Raw genomic sequence first — 19,661 nt, forward strand, 5'->3', positions numbered from 1 at the left:
CGGCATAAACCCCAGGTCAGAGTATAGTGCATGTCAGACAGTTCATCTGCTGGGTGATCTCATCTCACTATAGTTGTTAAACGTGATATTGAATTCATCTTGTTGTCTCTATCTAACAATTCTTATGTCTTTTGAATCACTTGTTCTCAGTTAACTGTTTTGGCTGAGTGCAAAGCTAATATATTAATTTATGTAACCACATACACTGATTCTGCACATTGACTGATTGCTTACCTTTATCGTTTAAATTTAATGTACGTTATACTGTTATAATGGCCATTATTGGTTATTAAAACTGATATTCTGCAAAAGAGACAGGGTAAAGTTCATTCTTTTCAATGGAAATGAAAGGAGACAGTTATATTTAAGCCCTGTTTTGTTATAAATATGCAGTGTGAAGATGATGCTCATAAAAATATGCAGCTACACGAGGCTGTTTGCTGTCTGTTAATCATAATATCAAAATGAAACAAATTTGACTTATATTATGTTTTCATTGTTTAGATAGTGAAACAGCAAGCAGGATGAGGTGAAAGAGGTTAAAATGTAACACTGTTCCCTTTGAAGATTTACCCATGCATTAGCAGGCAGTTTTTGTTATGTTTATTATTGAATATAGGCTGAGTGAATAGTGTATTGAATAAGCTAAATTGGCTGTAGTGTATGAGTGTGTGTGAATGAGTGTGTATGGGTGGTTTCCAATATTGGGTTGTGGCTGGAAAGGCATCTGCTGCATAAAACATGCTGGAATAGTTGGCAGTTCATTCCACTGTGGCAACCCCTGATAAATAAGGGACTTATGCGAAGAAAAATAAATGAATGAATAGTGTATTTTTTTAGAACTCAACAAATATCTTTATGGACAGCATACAGAAATTAAATTGAGATTAAAGTTTGTATTTATTTATTTATTTCATATATATGGCTTTTGTGTTTTATAGAATATGAGTTGATAAAAATATTGGACATGCATAGATAGATAGCATTTTGATTAAATTTAGTGGGCCGCTCTGGCCCAAAATGCCAGGCCCGATTTTTTGCCCCAGTCCAGCCCTGCTCACACGAAGAAGAAGCATGGCGGAAGGAGGAACGCTGCCGACAATTTATCCCCCTTCAAAAAGGTTAAAGTCAGAAGTTTGGAAATATTTTGGGTTCCAAAAAAATGCAGAGGGATTACGAAGACGGTTTCCCTTTTGCACATTCACTTTGATATAATTGCTCAAGTTTACTTTTATATTGTGTATTGTTTTATTTATATTTATTTGTATTTAAATGTTTGAAGTACTTTTAGTTAATTAAAAAGTTATTAAAGTTTTGTTATTGAAGTTTTTTGTGTTTTTTTACCTGTTTCTCTAGTAAAATTACAATATCGTGATAATACCGTATACCGTGATAAAAGCTCAATCAATTAATCGCAGCATGAAAATGTGATACCGGCACATGCCTATTCTGTAGACAATCAAAAAAAATATATAGCTTAAAGGGGCTAATAATTTTGACCTTAAAATGTTTTAAAAAAATGAAAAACTGCTTTTATTCAAGCCAAAATAAAACAAATAAGACTTTCTCCAGAAGAAAAAATATTATCAGACATACTGTGAAAATTTTCTTGCTTTGTTAAACATCATTTGGGAAATATTTCAAAAAATGAAATAAAAGGGGGGATAATAATTCTGACTTCACTTGTAGCCTATATACACTGTATACACTTGAATCAAATTAACCTTATGAGTCCATTAAACTTATATTAAACTAACTTAAAACTGCTTGCATAACTCATTAAATAAGTTAGATTATGATTAACTTAGTTTAATAAGTTATAATGAACTAAAAACCATATGCTGCCATAACTAATTGTTCATGTAATCCTTTACAGTGTGAACAAATAATGACTAAAAATAGTGAGTGCTGGCAACAACTTTCTACAGTACATGTTTGTGTGAATTTTATACTAAAACAATTTTAAAGGGCATTCTTTCATCTTTTATCAGCAATTTTTATTTTATGACCTCATTTTAATTTGTAAGCACCATGTGTGTGTTTAAAATAACAATTATATGGTTGCATAAATTATGTTTATATATTTTTTTTTGATAAGACAATACCCATGTTTTAACTCCAGAATAAATCAATATCTGGTGGAATAACTCTGGTATTCAGTCGCACAACAAATTAAAAAAATTATTATTGTGTACAACTGTAATTTTCTGTTCTTATTGACAATATTTTAAATGATTACGAAATGTTAAAATATATAAGCACACTTTTTTTAATTAAATATTAATCTGAATGTATGTAAGTGGCTCTATATATATATATATATATATATATATATATATATATATATATATATATATATATATATATATATATATATATATATCCACTTTCATACAATACTTGCAATACTTTAAATATTTTCTTTGTAAATCATTTCATAAAGAAATTTGTAGATAACTGTCAAATGACATAGACATGAACTTTCAACTATAAAGTGTGTGACATAATATACATTATATATAATGAAAAGTTTATGTCCATGTTATTTGACAGGCATCTAAAAATATTTCTTTACACTGTAAAACCCAAAAAGTTAAGGTAACTTAATCCATTTGAGTAAACGAAGCAATTTGAGCACAGTAAAACCCGATAAATGAAGAGAACTCAAACCAACGGAGTACTGTAAAACCTAATAAGTTAAGGCAACTCAAACCGTTTGAGGAAACCCATTGCAACAAATCATGAATTAAAAAACTTATCTATATGAGTACTGTGAACTTACTCAATTTAAGTTGAAGTAATGAGGTGTTTAATTACCTCATTACCTTCAACATTGAGTTCAAAACTTTTTTTCTAATGAGTAGAATTAACTTTCAGTAAATTCTCTGAGTTAACTAAACTCATTTCATAAAGTTGAAAAATATTTACAAGTATTATATGGTGAATTTAAGTTTTTTTGTTATTGTATTCAACAATATCTTTCTCTGCTGTAAGATGTCATTCAGCCTATTTGTATGAATTTGGATTAAGTTATTTTGGACAGATGCATCTTAGAATTACTCTACAGCTCGAGAATCATTAAAGAATAGTAAACCAAAAAGTATACATCCTCAAGTAATTTAGGATGTAGTTGTAGTTTTTTCAGCTGAACATTAAAAAGTTTTAATCAATAATGTTTAGGTGCCATTTAAGAGATTTATCAGAAAACCACTTTTAAAGTAAGATAAACCTTGATTTAATCTAGATTTAGCTTAATCTTTAGTGGTGCAACCCACCATGACAGTAAAAAAAAAACAAACAAACAAACAAACAAAAAAACAGGCAAAATAAACCGAACCACCAAACTTACTGTTAATTACTCACTAAAAAATTCTGGGTTACTTTACCCCAAATTTAGGGTATGATATCTTCAAATCCAACTGCTGGGTTGAATTTTATAGCCCAATATTAACCAAGTGGTTGAATCTCTCCATATTTTCCCAATTTTGTGTTAAAATAACCCAGCATTTTTAGAATATACCACATTACTTTTAATCCACATCCTCAGCAACCGGACTTGACAGTTATGTCACATATTGATATATATGCTGTATTGTACATAAAACTGGTACTTCCCCATACCTATCCTAGATGCTGTAAACCTGTTTGAGTTTGTGTCCGGATATACTTCTTTATGTGGCATTTCTTGGTTTCCACTGAAAGAAAAAACAAAACTTCACTTTTTTTTTGGAAATACCTCATATTACAACTCCCCTAGAGTTAAATAGTTGAGTTTTACCATTTTTGAATTCATTCAGCCTATCTCCGGGTCTGGCAGGAGCACGTTTAGCTTATCTTAGCATAAATCGTTGAATCGGGTTAGACCATTAGCATATTACTAAAATTTTTCAAAAAAAGAGTTCTGATTATTTTCTTATTGCTATGTTCTAGATCGATATGGCAAGGAACTGCTGTTGCATAATCAAGTAACTTTGTTGTCATACCATACCTGAAAATAGTCCCTAACTAGGTAACAGGGCTGCAAAATATTACTATGCCTGCTAGGGTTGTCGCGATGCCATTAATTCGCGTTACTATACCATACCAGCTGAAGTATCGTGATACCAAGTAGTATTGCGATACTGTAATTCATAACTCAAATCTATGAAATGAAGAAAATTGTCAGAAATAATATATATTTTATGTTATAATAGGCCTGCTTGAATTGAATTCCCTTATTATTAAAAAGTATTTGCACGTTACTTTACCTAAAATTCATTAGTTCTGTTTGTTTATTTTGTAGATAACTGACCAATAAAAATACATTAAATTAAAGATAGAAATTATACCGAACAAAATCAGTTACAAAAAGAGCATTTTTCCATCAAAATTTGGCTATATGAAAAAACTGTATATATATATATATATATATATATATATATATATATATATATATATATATATATATATATATATATAAACTGTTTCAATGTTTTACTCTTGCTCTTTTAGGTTTTTCTTCTATTGCTTGTTTTTTTGTTGTTGTTGTTTTTTTTTAGTCTTATCAGGTAAAAATCCAAAGTAACTCAAAATTTCACTTTATGATTCCTTCTTTTTAAGAGATTGTTGCGGTTGTTATAGCTATCATATTGACAGGAACAGAAATAAATTGATTCAGATGTGCGTTCGAACTAAATCTTCAGAAAACGTGCAAAAGGTGCAAATTCTACTCCTTAAAGGGCTACACAGACTATTTAAATGAAATAGTTTATTGTTGCACAAACGCGAGCATTTTTGTGATCTTTCCACGTGCAACATTATGTATTGTAGATAGGCCGTGATGACGATACTACCATTTACAAAGTAAAGTGGCACCGCCAGTATTTTGGAGCCTTAGTATCACAATACTACCATAGTACTGGTAAACCGTGCAACCCTAGTGCCTGCTGCAGCCATGGTACGGCAACAAGGTTCCTTCCAAGCAGGCACACAACATCATAAGACGTTAATATTAGGTTAGATTTCGGACATGACATCAGGTGACCAAAATTCAATGTCTAGCCAGCCTCTAAGCAGAGTTATTTTAACGTCCAATAACAACGTCAAATTAGGTTGATATTTGGTTGATTCCAATGTCTGATAGATGTCATAGTGGGAATGTCCACACAACTTTAAGGTGTAACATAATTAGATGTTGATATTTGGTTGATTTTAGGTTGAACGTTTGGCATTGACGTTAGCCTGATGTTAGGTTCTGACGTCAACCTGATTTTCATTTCCAAACAAAATTCAACGTCCCCAAGACGTTGGAGTACAACTTCAAGATGACGTCATGTTGATGTCCTGTGTCTGCAGGGTTGATTATTAGTTCCCATATCCATATCGACCCAGAAAACAGCAGCTTAGCTTAGTACGCAATATCAAGCCTCTTTTTTTTTTTTTTTTACTCTTTTAAGAAAGATGCTAATGGTCTAATCCAATTTAATGATTTATGCTAAGCTATATAAATGATCAGACCTGGAGATCGCCTGATTGGATTCAAAAATGTTAACTAGGGGAGTGTTCCTTTAAAATCTCAAACCCTAAATCTCTGATGGTCTGAGGGTGAGTAAATTAACAGGAGTGAACTATCCCTTTAAGCATGCTTTTTATAATGATAGATAAGCATATGGCACAACATATTATAGTCCTCAAAACTTTCAACATAATTTCATCTCACACAGAAGAACAAGCTTGCTGAATTTCTGCCCAATATAGTATTCAGCACTCCAACATCCTTTTTTATTCTTTAATAAATACAGCCGTTATACTTAATATTATGATACCTCATAACTGTTCAACGTGATTTGGAAAGTACCTCACGCTAATGCACAGGAAGTGTTTTGGTAGAATAGTGTTGTTGATGCAAACGCTGTGCATTGGAAACAGTTTGTCATTTTATCATACGAAAGTCACGCTGCACTAAAAAAAGCCTACAGCAACACTAAACCACATAGGAAGAGTGACTATGACTGTAATCATCACTTTTTTTGTGCCTGATCAATCAAACTAGAGCTAAGAGATAAGAAATCTCTTATAAAGATAATGATAAAAGACAATGTGGTCTACCTTGGATGACATGCTGAGGTTACTCAATTCTATCTAGATAGGTTTACACAAAACCACAATGACGATCCAAAAATAGTCATGCCAGACTGATTTAATTACACGTACAGTAAGAAATGTTTTGATGCTTTACATTTTGAACTTGTTTCAGATTAAGCTTTATATCACATTTACTGCAGGGGTTCTCAAAGTCTTTATTGTATAACAAGTCATTGGCAAGTCATTGTATAACAGTGGTTTATTCTATAGACAATTGAAAACATATTGCTTAAGGAGGCTAAGAATATTTATCTTAAAATGGTTTCAAAAGAATTCGAAACTGCTTTTATCCTAGCCAAAATAAAACAAATCAGGCTTTTTTTCAGAAGAAAAAATATAGGAAATACTGTGAAAAATTCCTTGCTTTGTTAAACTACGTTAGACTTTAACTGCACATCAACCTTTTTTAAAGTGTCTATTGCATTTAAAATGCATCAATAACAAGTGCAAAAGTGGCGAAACAGCAAGTGACACTTTAAGTGTTAGCAGTTTTTATGAACAAAACAAAACCAGAGGTGGGCTAAAAGTAACATGGTGGAAAATACAGAGCAGTCTAATGTGAAAAGTTGACACTATCTGTATTCCATCAGCTGACTAATCTTTTGTTTCATAACGGTGTTTCCGTTTTTTTACAAGTCTAACACATCTTGTTATAAATGAGACAACAGTTTTGTGTTGAGATTGAAATAAAATGAATGCACACGTCTCTGTTCAATAATCCTTCAAAACTATTTTCTTCACCAACTTTTGGATATTTTGGAAACTGACAATCTCACACATTTAAATGCTCACTGCGGTGAAGAGTGTTGCCCAATTACAGCACATGTCAAATAAGACATAAAAAGCAACAAGATTACAAGTTTAACTTGCATTTATTATAGTTGTAAGTAGGGCTGGGCGATATGGCAAAAATGCAATCTCGATTAATTCTTTTCCATATTTAAAAAATAATGATATACAGTTGAAGTCAGAATTATAACCCCCCCTCCACTTCCCCCACACAATAGTTTAAATATCTCATTTCTAATAACTGATTTCTTTTATCTTTGCCATGATGACCGTAAATAATATTTTACTAGATATTTTTCAAGATACTAGTCAGCTTAAAAGGCAGTTTAAAGGCTTAACTAGGTTAAATAGGTTAGGGTAATTAGGCAAGTTATTGTATAAACTTGTATTGTTGTATTGTATAAAAAAAATACTTTCTTAAACATCAACAAATTGTTACAACACCATTTTTTTGTATTTTTTTAATAAGCCGACTGATAGTATTTCTTGTAAAATAATGCTTCAATGAATGATCTGCCAGATAGACCCTTATAATCCCAAGCAGAAAATGACTTTCTAGAATGAGAAGCTTCTATCTGCATTTGCCCTGTTTGTTTTAGCCCAATTTGCAAATTTAAGAAAATTTGGTAATTCACATTTAGAGTACATTTAGGGTTGTGTTATTGTATGAAAGAGAACTGTATAACACATAATATTTGCTATATGGAATGCAAAAACTTTGAAGCTTAATATCTCAAAATCCTTCAGAACGTAGATGGAACCTTATAATTCCAAGGCGACGATATATTATTTAACTTTGTAACAATGTTTCACAATATTACTGTTTTAAATAAACACAGCTATAGCATTCAGCATGATATAGCAGAGTAATGATGACCATTTATTCATGTAATAAAGGAAAAACCCCGTTAAAGTCCATCAAACATGAAGGCAGAATCACATGAATGGGTACAAAAGAATACTTGTTCGCATTACTAAGCCAATAATAGCAAAGGCATTGCAAAGTTCAACATGTACACATCCTAGAAACTAGCCGAGGAAGTGCCGGCCAGGTCTTGCGATAAATAGCAGGCATGCACAAATATTGCATTCATATTGTAGGGAGTCTTTTCTAAAATAAAACCTTATTGTTTAATTTGGCCTGCCATCCTTTTGATGGAAACCTCCTGTTTGTAGATGAATTGCTTTTGTGACCCAAAGAGGTTGATGTTTTATTGTGGGATATTATTGTTCTTTCTACAGAGAAAGAAGTGCCAGGGAACGTCTACGGGAGTCGATTCATGCAGTCTAGCAGCTGTTTCCTTTACGACTCTGAATGGAAGCTGAAGTGAGCTGGACCTAAGGGACAGTCTGGTAAACGGGTAAATCAAGGTTTGCGAAAGTGTGTCTGCGCAGACCCTCCACTTACTGTAGTGACTCCCAAAGTGTATTTTCTACCCCATCAGTCCCTTCAAACTCAGGCGGAATGGTTGGATCGGCTAGTCCTCACACCTACTGCAAGAGCTATTGAGTGGCGGAGTAAGGTCCCACTGAGCAATTATCGGGAGCACAACTATGTGTGTCCCTGAGGATGTCCTTTCACACTGGTTAATCGCACCATGTCTTCTCTTGTCTACATTGTTCTTGAACTGGTGATTGCGATTCTGGCCGTGGCTGGAAATGTTTTGGTGTGCTGGGCCGTCTGCCTCAACAGCAACCTTCAGAGCATCACCAACTTCTTTGTGGTGTCGCTGGCCGTGGCGGACATTGCAGTCGGAGTCCTGGCCATTCCATTTGCCGTCACCATCAGCATCGGTTTCTGCAGCAATTTTCATGGATGCCTCTTCATCGCTTGCTTTGTGCTGGTCCTCACACAGAGCTCCGTCTTCAGTTTGTTGGCCATTGCCGTGGATCGATACATCGCCATCAAGATCCCATTGAGGTGAGTGAACAGTCGTGTATAGGTTGAAGGCAGACATTTTATAAGAGGATTAATGATCACATGGTTACTTGAAAGAGCAGATTATTTTGCCCTACAGCAAAACATACAGTTTTTCTCATTTGCAATACCAGCACAATCTCAACTGGTTATTTGTTGTAAAAATGTATCAAAACTAAGACTAAATACTAAACTGAATTTTATTGTTTCTTTTTGTCAAGATAATGACACACAGGGGTCGAATTAAATGTGTTTTTTAAATGCAGTCCATAGTCCCATATATGAATCAGATACCTAAAAAAAAATATATATATATATATATATATATATATATATATATATATATATATATATATATATATATATATATATATATATATATATATATATATATATATATATATATAAATTACATGTATGACATACTATACTACTTCATATTTGGATTTTACTTATATAAAATGTCATGTATGTTTTTAAATATTGCACAAATTCCTATATCTTTTTCCAACCATTGGAATTTCAAATATGTTGAAATATATATATTATATATGAACACATATCATAACATCCATTCATTAATTTTTCCTTCGACTTAGTCCTTTGTTTATCAGGGTCAACTATTCTGTCATATGTTTTACGCAGCGGATGCCCTTCCAGCCGCAACCCAGTACTGGGAAACATCCACACACACTCATTCACACACACACACTCATACTCTATGGCCAATTTTTGTTTACCCAATTCACTTATACCGAATGTCTTTGGTCTGTGAGGAAACTTTTGGATGCTTTTGGAGCAGAGGTGCACTATTATTTTTAAAGGGATCCGACGTGCTGGCTATGATTTACACCCGTGGGAGAATAAAATGACTGAACAATTCCTTTGGCTTCCAGGGAAAGAGGGCCCAGAGTCTTATCCAGAGTCTAGGGCCATTAAAAAAAGTCATCCAGCAGCCAGGTATGATTGATTGATTGATTGATGGATGGATGGATGGATGGATGGATGGATGGATTGATTGATTGATTGATTGCTCAATTGACAGATTACCAAAATAATAATTACCATTTATTTGTTACCATGTTTGGAGAACATGCGAAGTCCACACAGAAATGCCAACTGGCCCCGTCGGGACTCGAACCAGCGACCTTCTTGCCGTAAGGAGAGGAGCCCATACATAAATAACATTATAATACATCAGTAATACATCATAGCTAATATATTTAAACATATATGTACATTCCATATGTACATGGTTGAAAAAAATTATGTGGATTTTTATGTGACGCTAGTTAAGCAGAAATTAAACTCAACCCAAATATTTATGAATTGTCACAAATATTATAGATGGATACACCACAGATTCATGCAATTTCCAGGAGGGGATTTAAGCAGTAATTAAGAGTCATGCTGCTTGAAAGTGTTTACAAACGTTTTAAGAGTTTTAAGATCTATCCATCTATCCATCCATCCATCCATCCATTCGTCCATCGTTCCTGGCTGCTGGATGATTTTTTTAATGGCCCTAGTCTCTGGATAAGACTATGGGCCCTCTTTCTGTGGAAACCAAAAGGATTTTTCAGCCATTTTATTGTCCCATGGGAGTCATAGCCAGCATGTCTGATCCCTTGAAAAATAATAGCACACTTCTGCTCCACAAGCATCATAAATTGTCAAGTCATTTACTGTCTGTGGTCCAAACTGTGTGGTAGTTTAATTCTTAGTTTTAGGTACCATCTCAAACTTTGTGAATAATATTTGAAATATTAGAAATAGTACCTAGTTTTTTTTTAAACGCATCCTATTTAAATCTTCTTTCGTTCAAAGTGAAGGATGCAAAATTAAACAGTGTGGGGTCTTAAAAGCAAAATTTTGCACTCCAGTTGAATATTGCAATGTTCATTCTTAGGCCCTGTTTACACCTGCTATTAGGACAGGTTTTCTTCTTTTTTCAAACAGATCACAAGTGGATGACTGGTATAAAGTGGTGTAAATGGGATATAAATCATTTTGAGTCTTGTAGACACAATCTAAACACATTTTACTGGACTGCTTTAGTAGTAATAGCAGTAAAAAACATGTAAAAAAAAAAATATATATATATATTAACTTATTTAGACACTTTTATTCAAAGCGACTTACAAGTCAAGATAATAAAAGCACTTCAAATCATCAGAGAGCTGCAGTATATAAATGCTCTGACAAGTCGAGGTTATTTATAGAATTTTTTTTCATATGTGTTCTTAAAGACACAAAAAACACCTGCTGACCTAATGTGATTGTTATCAGTGTTTTGAGAGAGTGTTTTGTGTTTTAAGCAAGACATTCATACTTTACTGTGTCAGCCCGATTTTAAGAGGAAATGCATTGTCAGAAAAGTGGCTAATTCCTTAGAATTCATACAATCTTATTCCATTGAAAACGTAATTTTTAAAAGCAAACATGCCCCCAAACCACACTCCAAAACCTACACCTCATTGGGGGATCCAATTTGTGCTAATTGTGCTAAAATGTACCAGTGTAATGTGATTGGGAAGCTGACAACAGAGTGCGGATCCAAATGCAGGGTTTATTGAACAGAGAATGGTCAGGATGTATACAGGAAATCCAGAGTCGTGGTCAATACAAAGGCAAACGGTCAGTACAGGCAGGAAGCAGGCAACGTAAACGAACAAACAAACAAGGCAAGTGTAAAGATACCTCAGCAGAGTGAGGATCCATTTGCAGCTTTATTGAGTCACAATGGGATGATCATACAGGCAGGGTCGCATAACAACAAACGAGGATTTCGAAGGAGAAACTTAACTCGGAGTCCGTGAACAGGCGAACGGTTAAGACTGGAAGCATACAGCTGAGAGAGTGTTCTATTAAACTGAGCAGATAGTCAGAGAAGGCAGGCGGCATCAACAATCACAAAAAATGGGAAAACAGTCCAGGGTCAAAACACAGAATCAGGTCAGTGAACAGGGAAACGCTCAGAATTGTATGCAAGGCAAAACAAGACTTCGCAATGAGTAACAGCAGAGATGGAGTATAAATAGTCTCTGGGATAGCCTTCAGGTGCCAAGGTAATCAGACGGGAGGAATGCTGGGAGATGTAGTAAAATTGAAATTAGTAGTCCGGTGACTGAAGCGATCGGGGGGAAACCACAGAGGTCGGCGATCGGGGGAACCACAGAGGTCGGAGATGTTGAGGGCCAAAACACAGCAAAGCAAGGCAAGAGAAAACACATCGTACTGTTCACGAAGACAGTAAAACACGATTCAGCCCTGATGTACGAGTATGTGTGTGTGTGCTTTATAAATAGTCTCTGTAATCAGTTCATGAGCAGCTCCCAGCCGTGAGTGTGTGTAATCTACCGAATGAGGAAAAGGTGCGTGTGAGCGGTGCATGATTGGAACTTGTAGTCTATATACCGGCAGATTTGTAGTGCCAGGATTAGATCGCTGGTGATTGTGACAACTTGTGAGATCATACAAATTAATATGAATTAGCCACTAAATCAAAAAAGTTACGAATTGTCATGAGAATGCATTGGTTTTACCAAATCACATGGATTCTGATGAACACATGGATTCTTGCCAAAACATTTTTTTTCTTCATTTTTATTCCTGCTTTATTACAAGCTGAATTTTCCAATCATTTACTGTCTATGGCCCAAACTGTGTGGAAGTTTATTTCTCAGTTTTAGGTACCATCTCAAAATTTGTGAATAATATTTGAGATGGTAACTAGTTGGCGGTACGGTGGTGCAGTGGTCAGCACCATCACCTCACAGCAACTGGGCCAGTTGGTGTTTCTGTGTGGAGTTTGCATGTTCTCCCCATGTTGGCGTGGGTTTCCTCCGGGTGCTCTGGTCTCCTCCACAGTCCAAAGACATGCGCTGTAGGTGAACTGAAAAAACTAAATTGGCCGTAGTGTATGAGTGTGAATGTGAGAGTGTATAGGTGTTTCCCAGAACTGGGTTACAGCTGGGAGGGCAGAAAGAAGGTCGCTGGTTCGAGCCTCGACTGGGTCAGTTGGCATTTCTGTGTAGAGTTTGCATGTTCTCCCCGTGTTCGTGTGGGTTTGCTCTGGGTGCTCCGGTTTCCCCCACGGTCCAAAGACATGTGGTATAGGTGAATTGGGTATGCTAAAAATGTGTGTGAATGAGTGTGTATGGATGTTTCCCAGTAATGGGTTGCAGCTGGAAGGGCATCCGCTGTGTAAAACATATGCTGGATAAGTTGGCGATTCATTCCGCTGTGGCGACCCCAGATTAATAAAGGGACTAAGCCAAAAAAGAAAATGAATAAATGAATGAGTCTCAATGAGATCTGAACTCAAATCATCACACAGCATGCATTTGAATGCACATTAACACCAGAAATAATGCTCTCGATAGACCACTTGTTAAAGGATCACTGAAAATGCATGCTAATACCAGGTAGAAATACTCTGGCCCAGCAGTTCTCAGCAACACTTTCGGAAACTGAAAGGTGTGTAACTTTCCCACCTGTCTGCATACAGGTAGTGATGTGCGTTTCTGCTCATGGTGTAGATTGAAGCATTGCAAGAGAACAGCAGTGACGGCGAAAGCCCCGGCAGGTGTTGATTACATAAGGTCTGCGGCTTCCAGCCTCTGTGGGCATGTGAATGAGGTACCAGTAGTACTGGAGCCCTGTAAGTCCTCTGGGTTTAATGAAGCAGCCACTGTTGTTCTCGATGGGCCTGATATAAGCCCAAGGATTTTTGGAACAATTGATGTTTGACCACGGTTTCCAACTGTTGGCCTTGGCAAAGGAAACATGTAGCAGGGCTGTCTGCGTGACGGGATGTTTGAAATGCACGGCGGCGGTGGATTATATACAGCTGTTTGTAAACCGCTGCTTATATTGTTGCTAATAAGCTTTGAATAATGCATTATGTGGTGCATTGAATGTATTATAGCAGGTTTTTCAACTAGTGTAGAAGTGATGAACCTTTTTAATTAAGGGTTAACTTGAACTGTGTGCTGGGTGAGAGTCTGGGAATTGGAGGCCAAAAAAAAAAAATAACCTAACAATCATGTGTAGTAAGAACAAATGACTTTGACTTGATGGCTCTATTTATACAATCAAAAACATAGAGTGCAACCAGTGAAGTTTGACACCTGAATGAATGACGTTTATAAGCTGGTTCTTTTAGAGAATTGGAAACATAAAACGAGTATAGTCTGATTCACAAATGAATGGCTCTTACAAGTCAGTTCAGTCAGAGAATCAAAAACATACAGCGGATCTGGTGACTCACAAAAATTAACAATTATACAGTAAATACAGTACAAGCAGTGTTGTCTGACTCCTGAACAGTGTTGGGTAAGTTACTTTAAAAAAGTAATCGATTACAAATTACTGACTACTACTGGAAAATTGTGATTTGATTACATTACTCATTACTTTATGTAAAAAGGTATCAGATTATTAATTACTTATAAAATATACCTATATATAAAATATATAAAATATACCTATAAAATACTAAATATACTGCAGCTCTTTCGGTCATTTAATATTAACTGAAAAACATTACAATGGGTTGATCACAGCAGTCTGAAATATTTAAAATACTTAAAGAGTTCACCCAAAACTTAAAATTCTCTCATCATTCACTTCTTCCAAACCTATCTGTCTTTTTTAACACAAAAGAAGACATGAAGAAAACTGGAGACCCGTAACCATTGACATCCATAGTATGAAAAAGCACTGCAGTGTTTGGGTGTTTTGTGTTTGTCTGAGATAATTAGTCTACTAAAATGTGTATATTTCATACAAAGCATGAAGCTGATCGGTCAGTTATTGTCACGTGACTCAAGGTTTTCAACTGGGGCGCCTGGAAAATGCGAGTGCGCACTATGCGCTCCCAATATGTATGTGCAAGCCACGCGCCTCCATTGGAAATAACAAATGTACACGCAGAAAAGACGCGATATGTGAAGGATATGTGACTCCAATTTAGCCTGTCTAGACTGAGTTGGGCTGCTGTGTTTTTGGCCGCTGGTGTTCTCCTTGGTGACGAGTATTGTCATAGAATGCGTTCTGTTCAACAAGTTTGAAAAAGTTGCTGGTTGAGATTTTCAGCATTCTTGCGTCCTCATATTTTCATGTAACGTCATTATTAACCGTCAAAGTTAAGTTCCAAAACTCAAGACCGCAAAAACGGAGGACGCGTCAAAGTTCCCGGATGTTTTCCGAAATCGAAATGCATGGATGCAGACTTGAATACAAAACTCATTTGAGAAGTCCCAGAAGTCCTTGCGGCTGAATAAGGAGGTGGGAAGCACAGCATTATATACCTGTTTATTATTAAAGTTCAGAGATGGAACATAATTATCTCAGGAGTTTCCCTAAATGAGACGGTGAAAGTAAACATTACCATAAAAATCTTAATAAAGGCATAAATACATTAAAGGTGTTTATTTGCTGAAATTTGGATTAAAATCTGTTTTACTTGTATTGTGCAAAATATATTTGTAAGGTTTTTGTGAATGTTATATATATTGAAAAGGGGGACAACAATAAATCGTTGTCTATATGATGTAATGTTTAAATACTTTCCCGTTAAAAATACGTGAAGGTCATGTGACCATCAAGAAGAGCGCAGCATCTCATTTCTCGAAGGATGAATTTTGTGTTCTCGTGGTCTCTCAAGTTCATTCTTCCAAGGTAACCTGGCAAGAACAGTCTTTGTTGAGAAACTGGCTGCATTTCACAGATATATTTTTGTTTTTATGCTTAATGAAATCAAAGTAATGTCTGTATTTCCATTTCCATATAGAAGCAACCACTCTCTTCAGCAGCCATTTCAGCTTGCGTTCTCAAGCCATTTAAAAGAGCATGCTTATTAACTGACGCTGCAGCAGAAAACGTGATTGAAAAGAAACATTTTTTTCTTCTAAAAACTATATTTGTAATGCAAGTTAAGTAATTACATTGACCTTATACCTGTAATCAAATTACACAAATTTAAAATGTAATTTGTTACATTACTGCGTTTCCCAAAAATGTAATTAGAATACAGTAACATGTTACTGTGGAACGCGTTACACCCAACTCTGCTCCTGAATGAATGATCCATCTGAGCTGCTTCTATTTAGAGAATCTAAATCTTACATTGCAATTAAACACAAACATTCAAACATCAATCATTCATCATCAATCAATCAAACATTTAAATCAGCTACATTTAATTTAATAGTTTGTTAAAATTTTTTAATTATAGTTAGTTATTGTTCAAATCTCTTTAAGAAGATCTGTCATTATCAGTAACTGTTTAACAAAAATAAATGCATGAAATATGTCACGACGTTTTTGGTCATCTTTATTGTTATTTATTAGCTATAAGAGTAAGTTGTTCATGCCACATCGAAACGGAAGGGGAAAAGCCATTGAAAACCTTCAATTTAATTGAACAATTTAATTCTTCTCATTGTTTTCTAATTATATCAGGATTTTGGTTTATTTAGACATTTTATCAAGGTTTATTTAGAAAAATAAGGTTTGGTTCACATTCAAGTAAAACAAAGCCTGTCAATAATATTTTAAGACACAATAATAAATATATGCTTCACATTAGCGCATATCCTGATATTTTCCACCTTGGCTGCAATTACCTAAGCTTAATACCTAAACAATGGACATTTCCCATGAGTAAAGTCGTTGCATGCTTGTGTGGATTTGGGGGAAAATAATGCTGCACACTTTTCCAGCCCTGGCACTGCACAGCACTGCCCACTTCAGGATGGACTTCAGGAAACATAAACAAATTGTTTGAGGCAGATAGAGTTATAATACAGTATCTGAACGTGGCATGCTTATCACCATATTACTCCACAGCATGCTTCCTTTCCAAGCAGCTGTCTCATATCTGTTTTTGTTTTGTCTTCCTAAGGTACAACAGCCTCGTCACAGGAAGAAGAGCCAAAGGAATCATTGCAGTATGCTGGATACTTTCAGTGGTCATCGGACTGACCCCCATGTTCGGCTGGAACACCAGCATCGATGCAGGAACCAACACGTCCTGTCCTCAAGGCATGACGGAATGCCTATTCGAAAAAGTGGTCACCATGGGCTACATGGTTTACTTCAATTTTTTCGGCTGCATTTTGATCCCGCTGTTTGCCATGCTGGCAATCTACACATGGATCTTCACGGCCGCACGTCGTCAACTCCGACAAATGGAGCAAAAGCTAGCGCACCTGCAAGGACACGCGCACAGAGAGGGATCCTCATCCCGCTCCACACTGCAAAAGGAAGTCCACGCTGCCAAATCGCTGGCCATCATCGTTGGTCTTTTCGCAGTTTGCTGGCTGCCGCTGCACATCATAAACTGCTTCACGTTGTTTTGCCCACAGTGCGATCGACCTCAGGATTGGGTCATGTACCTGGCCATAATCCTTTCACACGCTAATTCAGTAATCAACCCGTTTATTTATGCCTACCGAATACGAGAATTCAGGCAAACATTCCGAAGGATCATCCGACAGCACTTCTTGTGGCATGAAAGCAGGCTGGCCATTGGAAACAGCAATGGAGGCATGACAGCTTCGTCCGCTGCAGTCAGTGTCATTGAGACTTCTTGCACAATGTCCAATGGCTACGTGATGGATGCCGCCAACCCTATTCCAGGTATGATATCGTGCGACAACTTTACAAAGGAATTGCCGGCAAAAATCAAGCCACAAGAAGAATTCCAAGAATTAGGATACAGTTTAAATGGAACTTTGGATCATTCCTTTACCGCCAATTCAACGCCAATTTTTTCATTGCATAGTGGAGAGGAAGTCTCCTCCATTAGGGACCATGTTGAAATCACAACTGTAAAAGACTGCAGTGACTTTACTAACGTACAAGAGCGATGTCTGATGCCTGTAAGGACAAGCAACTCATCTGGTCTGGCTGAAGTGTCATGACACACATTTATTTCACAATAAGAGTTATTCCTCAGAAATGACCCGAATGTGGCTGGTTTCATTCTTTACGAAGTAATCAGTGATGTGCGGTGTTGTGTTAGTCAGGGTGACTTCATACACCGTATTATCCAGGGTCAGGAAAGATAAAGCTATGAGAGGATCGCATGGCTCCTGTGGGAACCCTTACTACACAGATTCCAGGAATTCCTTCTTGTCCTTTCAGGCAAACAGTGGTGATGGTGTTTCCAGATTTTCAGACCTCAAAAAGAACTTGTTTGCGTTTTGAAGGCCTGCGCTTTTCTAAGAAGCTTTGTTAAAAGAACAATGTTCCAGTTCAAAGTGGGAGAGGCCTAATGGATTAAATCAATAATCTGTGGAATTCAGATAGATCTGTTATGGCCATGACACGAATAAGCTTATCATGTTGCACGTTGTCAGGAAGTATCATATTTCTGTTGCTTTTTTTGAAGGATTATGTCCAAATTGAGAACATGCACCATCAACACATCTACCACAGCATGTTGTGCTTTAAAAACATAGGGCTGCATGATTTGTGGAAAACTTCATTCATTCATTTATTTTCTTTTCGGCTTAGTCCCTTTATTCATCAGGGGTCACACGGCGGAATGAACCACCAACTTATCCAACATATGTTTTACGCAGCGGATGGCAACTGACATAAATATGGCAAATGACACAGCCGAGGCTCGAACCAGCGACCCTCTTGCTGTGAGGTGACAGCGCTACCCACTTCGCTACCGCGCCGCCCAGAAAACTTCAATTAGATTGTTTTTTTTTTTTATTGAATGCAAAAAGGATGGCACGGTGGTTCAGTGGTTATCACTGTTACCAAGTATAATTAATATTCTACATATAACAATTATTGCTTTTGTAATATTTCACTGTAATTTGACACGTCTTTCAAAATAAGTCCCAAATCCAGTGAGAATCGCAGATTATGAACGGCTTGCATGTTAAAGAACACTAAAGTCTGAATTATGCAGCTTTTATGGCATTCAGTTTTAGCCTTTTTGATTTGCTAATTGCACTAAATGCCTGTTCACACCAAGAATGAGAAACATTTATGATAACGATTGACACGTAGATCTAAAAATGTTCTAAATATAAAAATACAGTAAAATCTACATCACAGTTATTCAAAGAATGACCCAATCAGAAAAAAAACATCCTGTCTTAACAAGTTTGAGCATTTAAAGTGACAGACAACAAAACTGCAGTGCACTTTTCTAATAAACAGAATGTTCATTCATTAATTTTCCTTCGGCTTAGTCCCTTCAGCGGAATGAACCGCCAACTTATCCAGCATATGTTTCACACAGCGGATGCCCTTCTGCAGCTGCAACCCAGTACTGGGAAACATCCATCCAATTTAGTGTATTCAATTCACCTATACTGCATGTCTATGGACTGTGGTGGAAATCAAAGCACCCAGAGGAAACTCACGCAAACACGGGGAGAACATGCAAACTCCACACAGAAATGCCACCTAGCCCAGTCGGGACTCGAACCAGTGACCTTCTTGCTATGAGGTGACAGTGCTAACCACTGAGCCATCATGTCGCTCTAAACAGAATGATATATCCAGGAATATACCTACCATTCAGTTATCAGCCAAGGTGTCAACACTGCGATTTTATTTCGATGAATCGTGCAGCCCTATCACAACACGACCAAACTGAATTATATTCTATGTACTGATGCATGTGTTCATATTTCATGTGATGTACTAAATAAAACAAAGCTATCACAATATGTTTACAATTGTGAATAGTGATGTTGAAGACCCAACATAGACATACAGACATGAATAACAGCTTCTTTAAGCCAAATGCTCTCTGTACGTCTTCTTGGAGCTCAACAATAGGATTTTCCAGAATGCG

General features: G+C 36.2%; 1 protein-coding gene across 1 annotated transcript in view; it reads left to right on the forward strand.

The window, feature by feature from the left end:
* Positions 1-19,533, forward strand: part of adora2ab (adenosine A2a receptor b) — a 20,999-nt gene extending 1,466 nt beyond the window's left edge. The window contains exons 2-3 of the mRNA XM_056447163.1: positions 8,155-8,833; positions 16,740-19,533. Of these exons, the coding sequence (XP_056303138.1) occupies positions 8,511-8,833; positions 16,740-17,760 (1,344 nt within the window). The 5' untranslated portion in view covers positions 8,155-8,510 and the 3' untranslated portion in view covers positions 17,761-19,533. The remainder of the gene's footprint in view (positions 1-8,154; positions 8,834-16,739) is intronic.
* Positions 19,534-19,661: the final 128 nt, after the last annotated feature.

This window comes from Danio aesculapii, chromosome 21 (genome assembly GCF_903798145.1).
Source record: "Danio aesculapii chromosome 21, fDanAes4.1, whole genome shotgun sequence".
Lineage (NCBI taxonomy): Eukaryota > Metazoa > Chordata > Actinopteri > Cypriniformes > Danionidae > Danio > Danio aesculapii.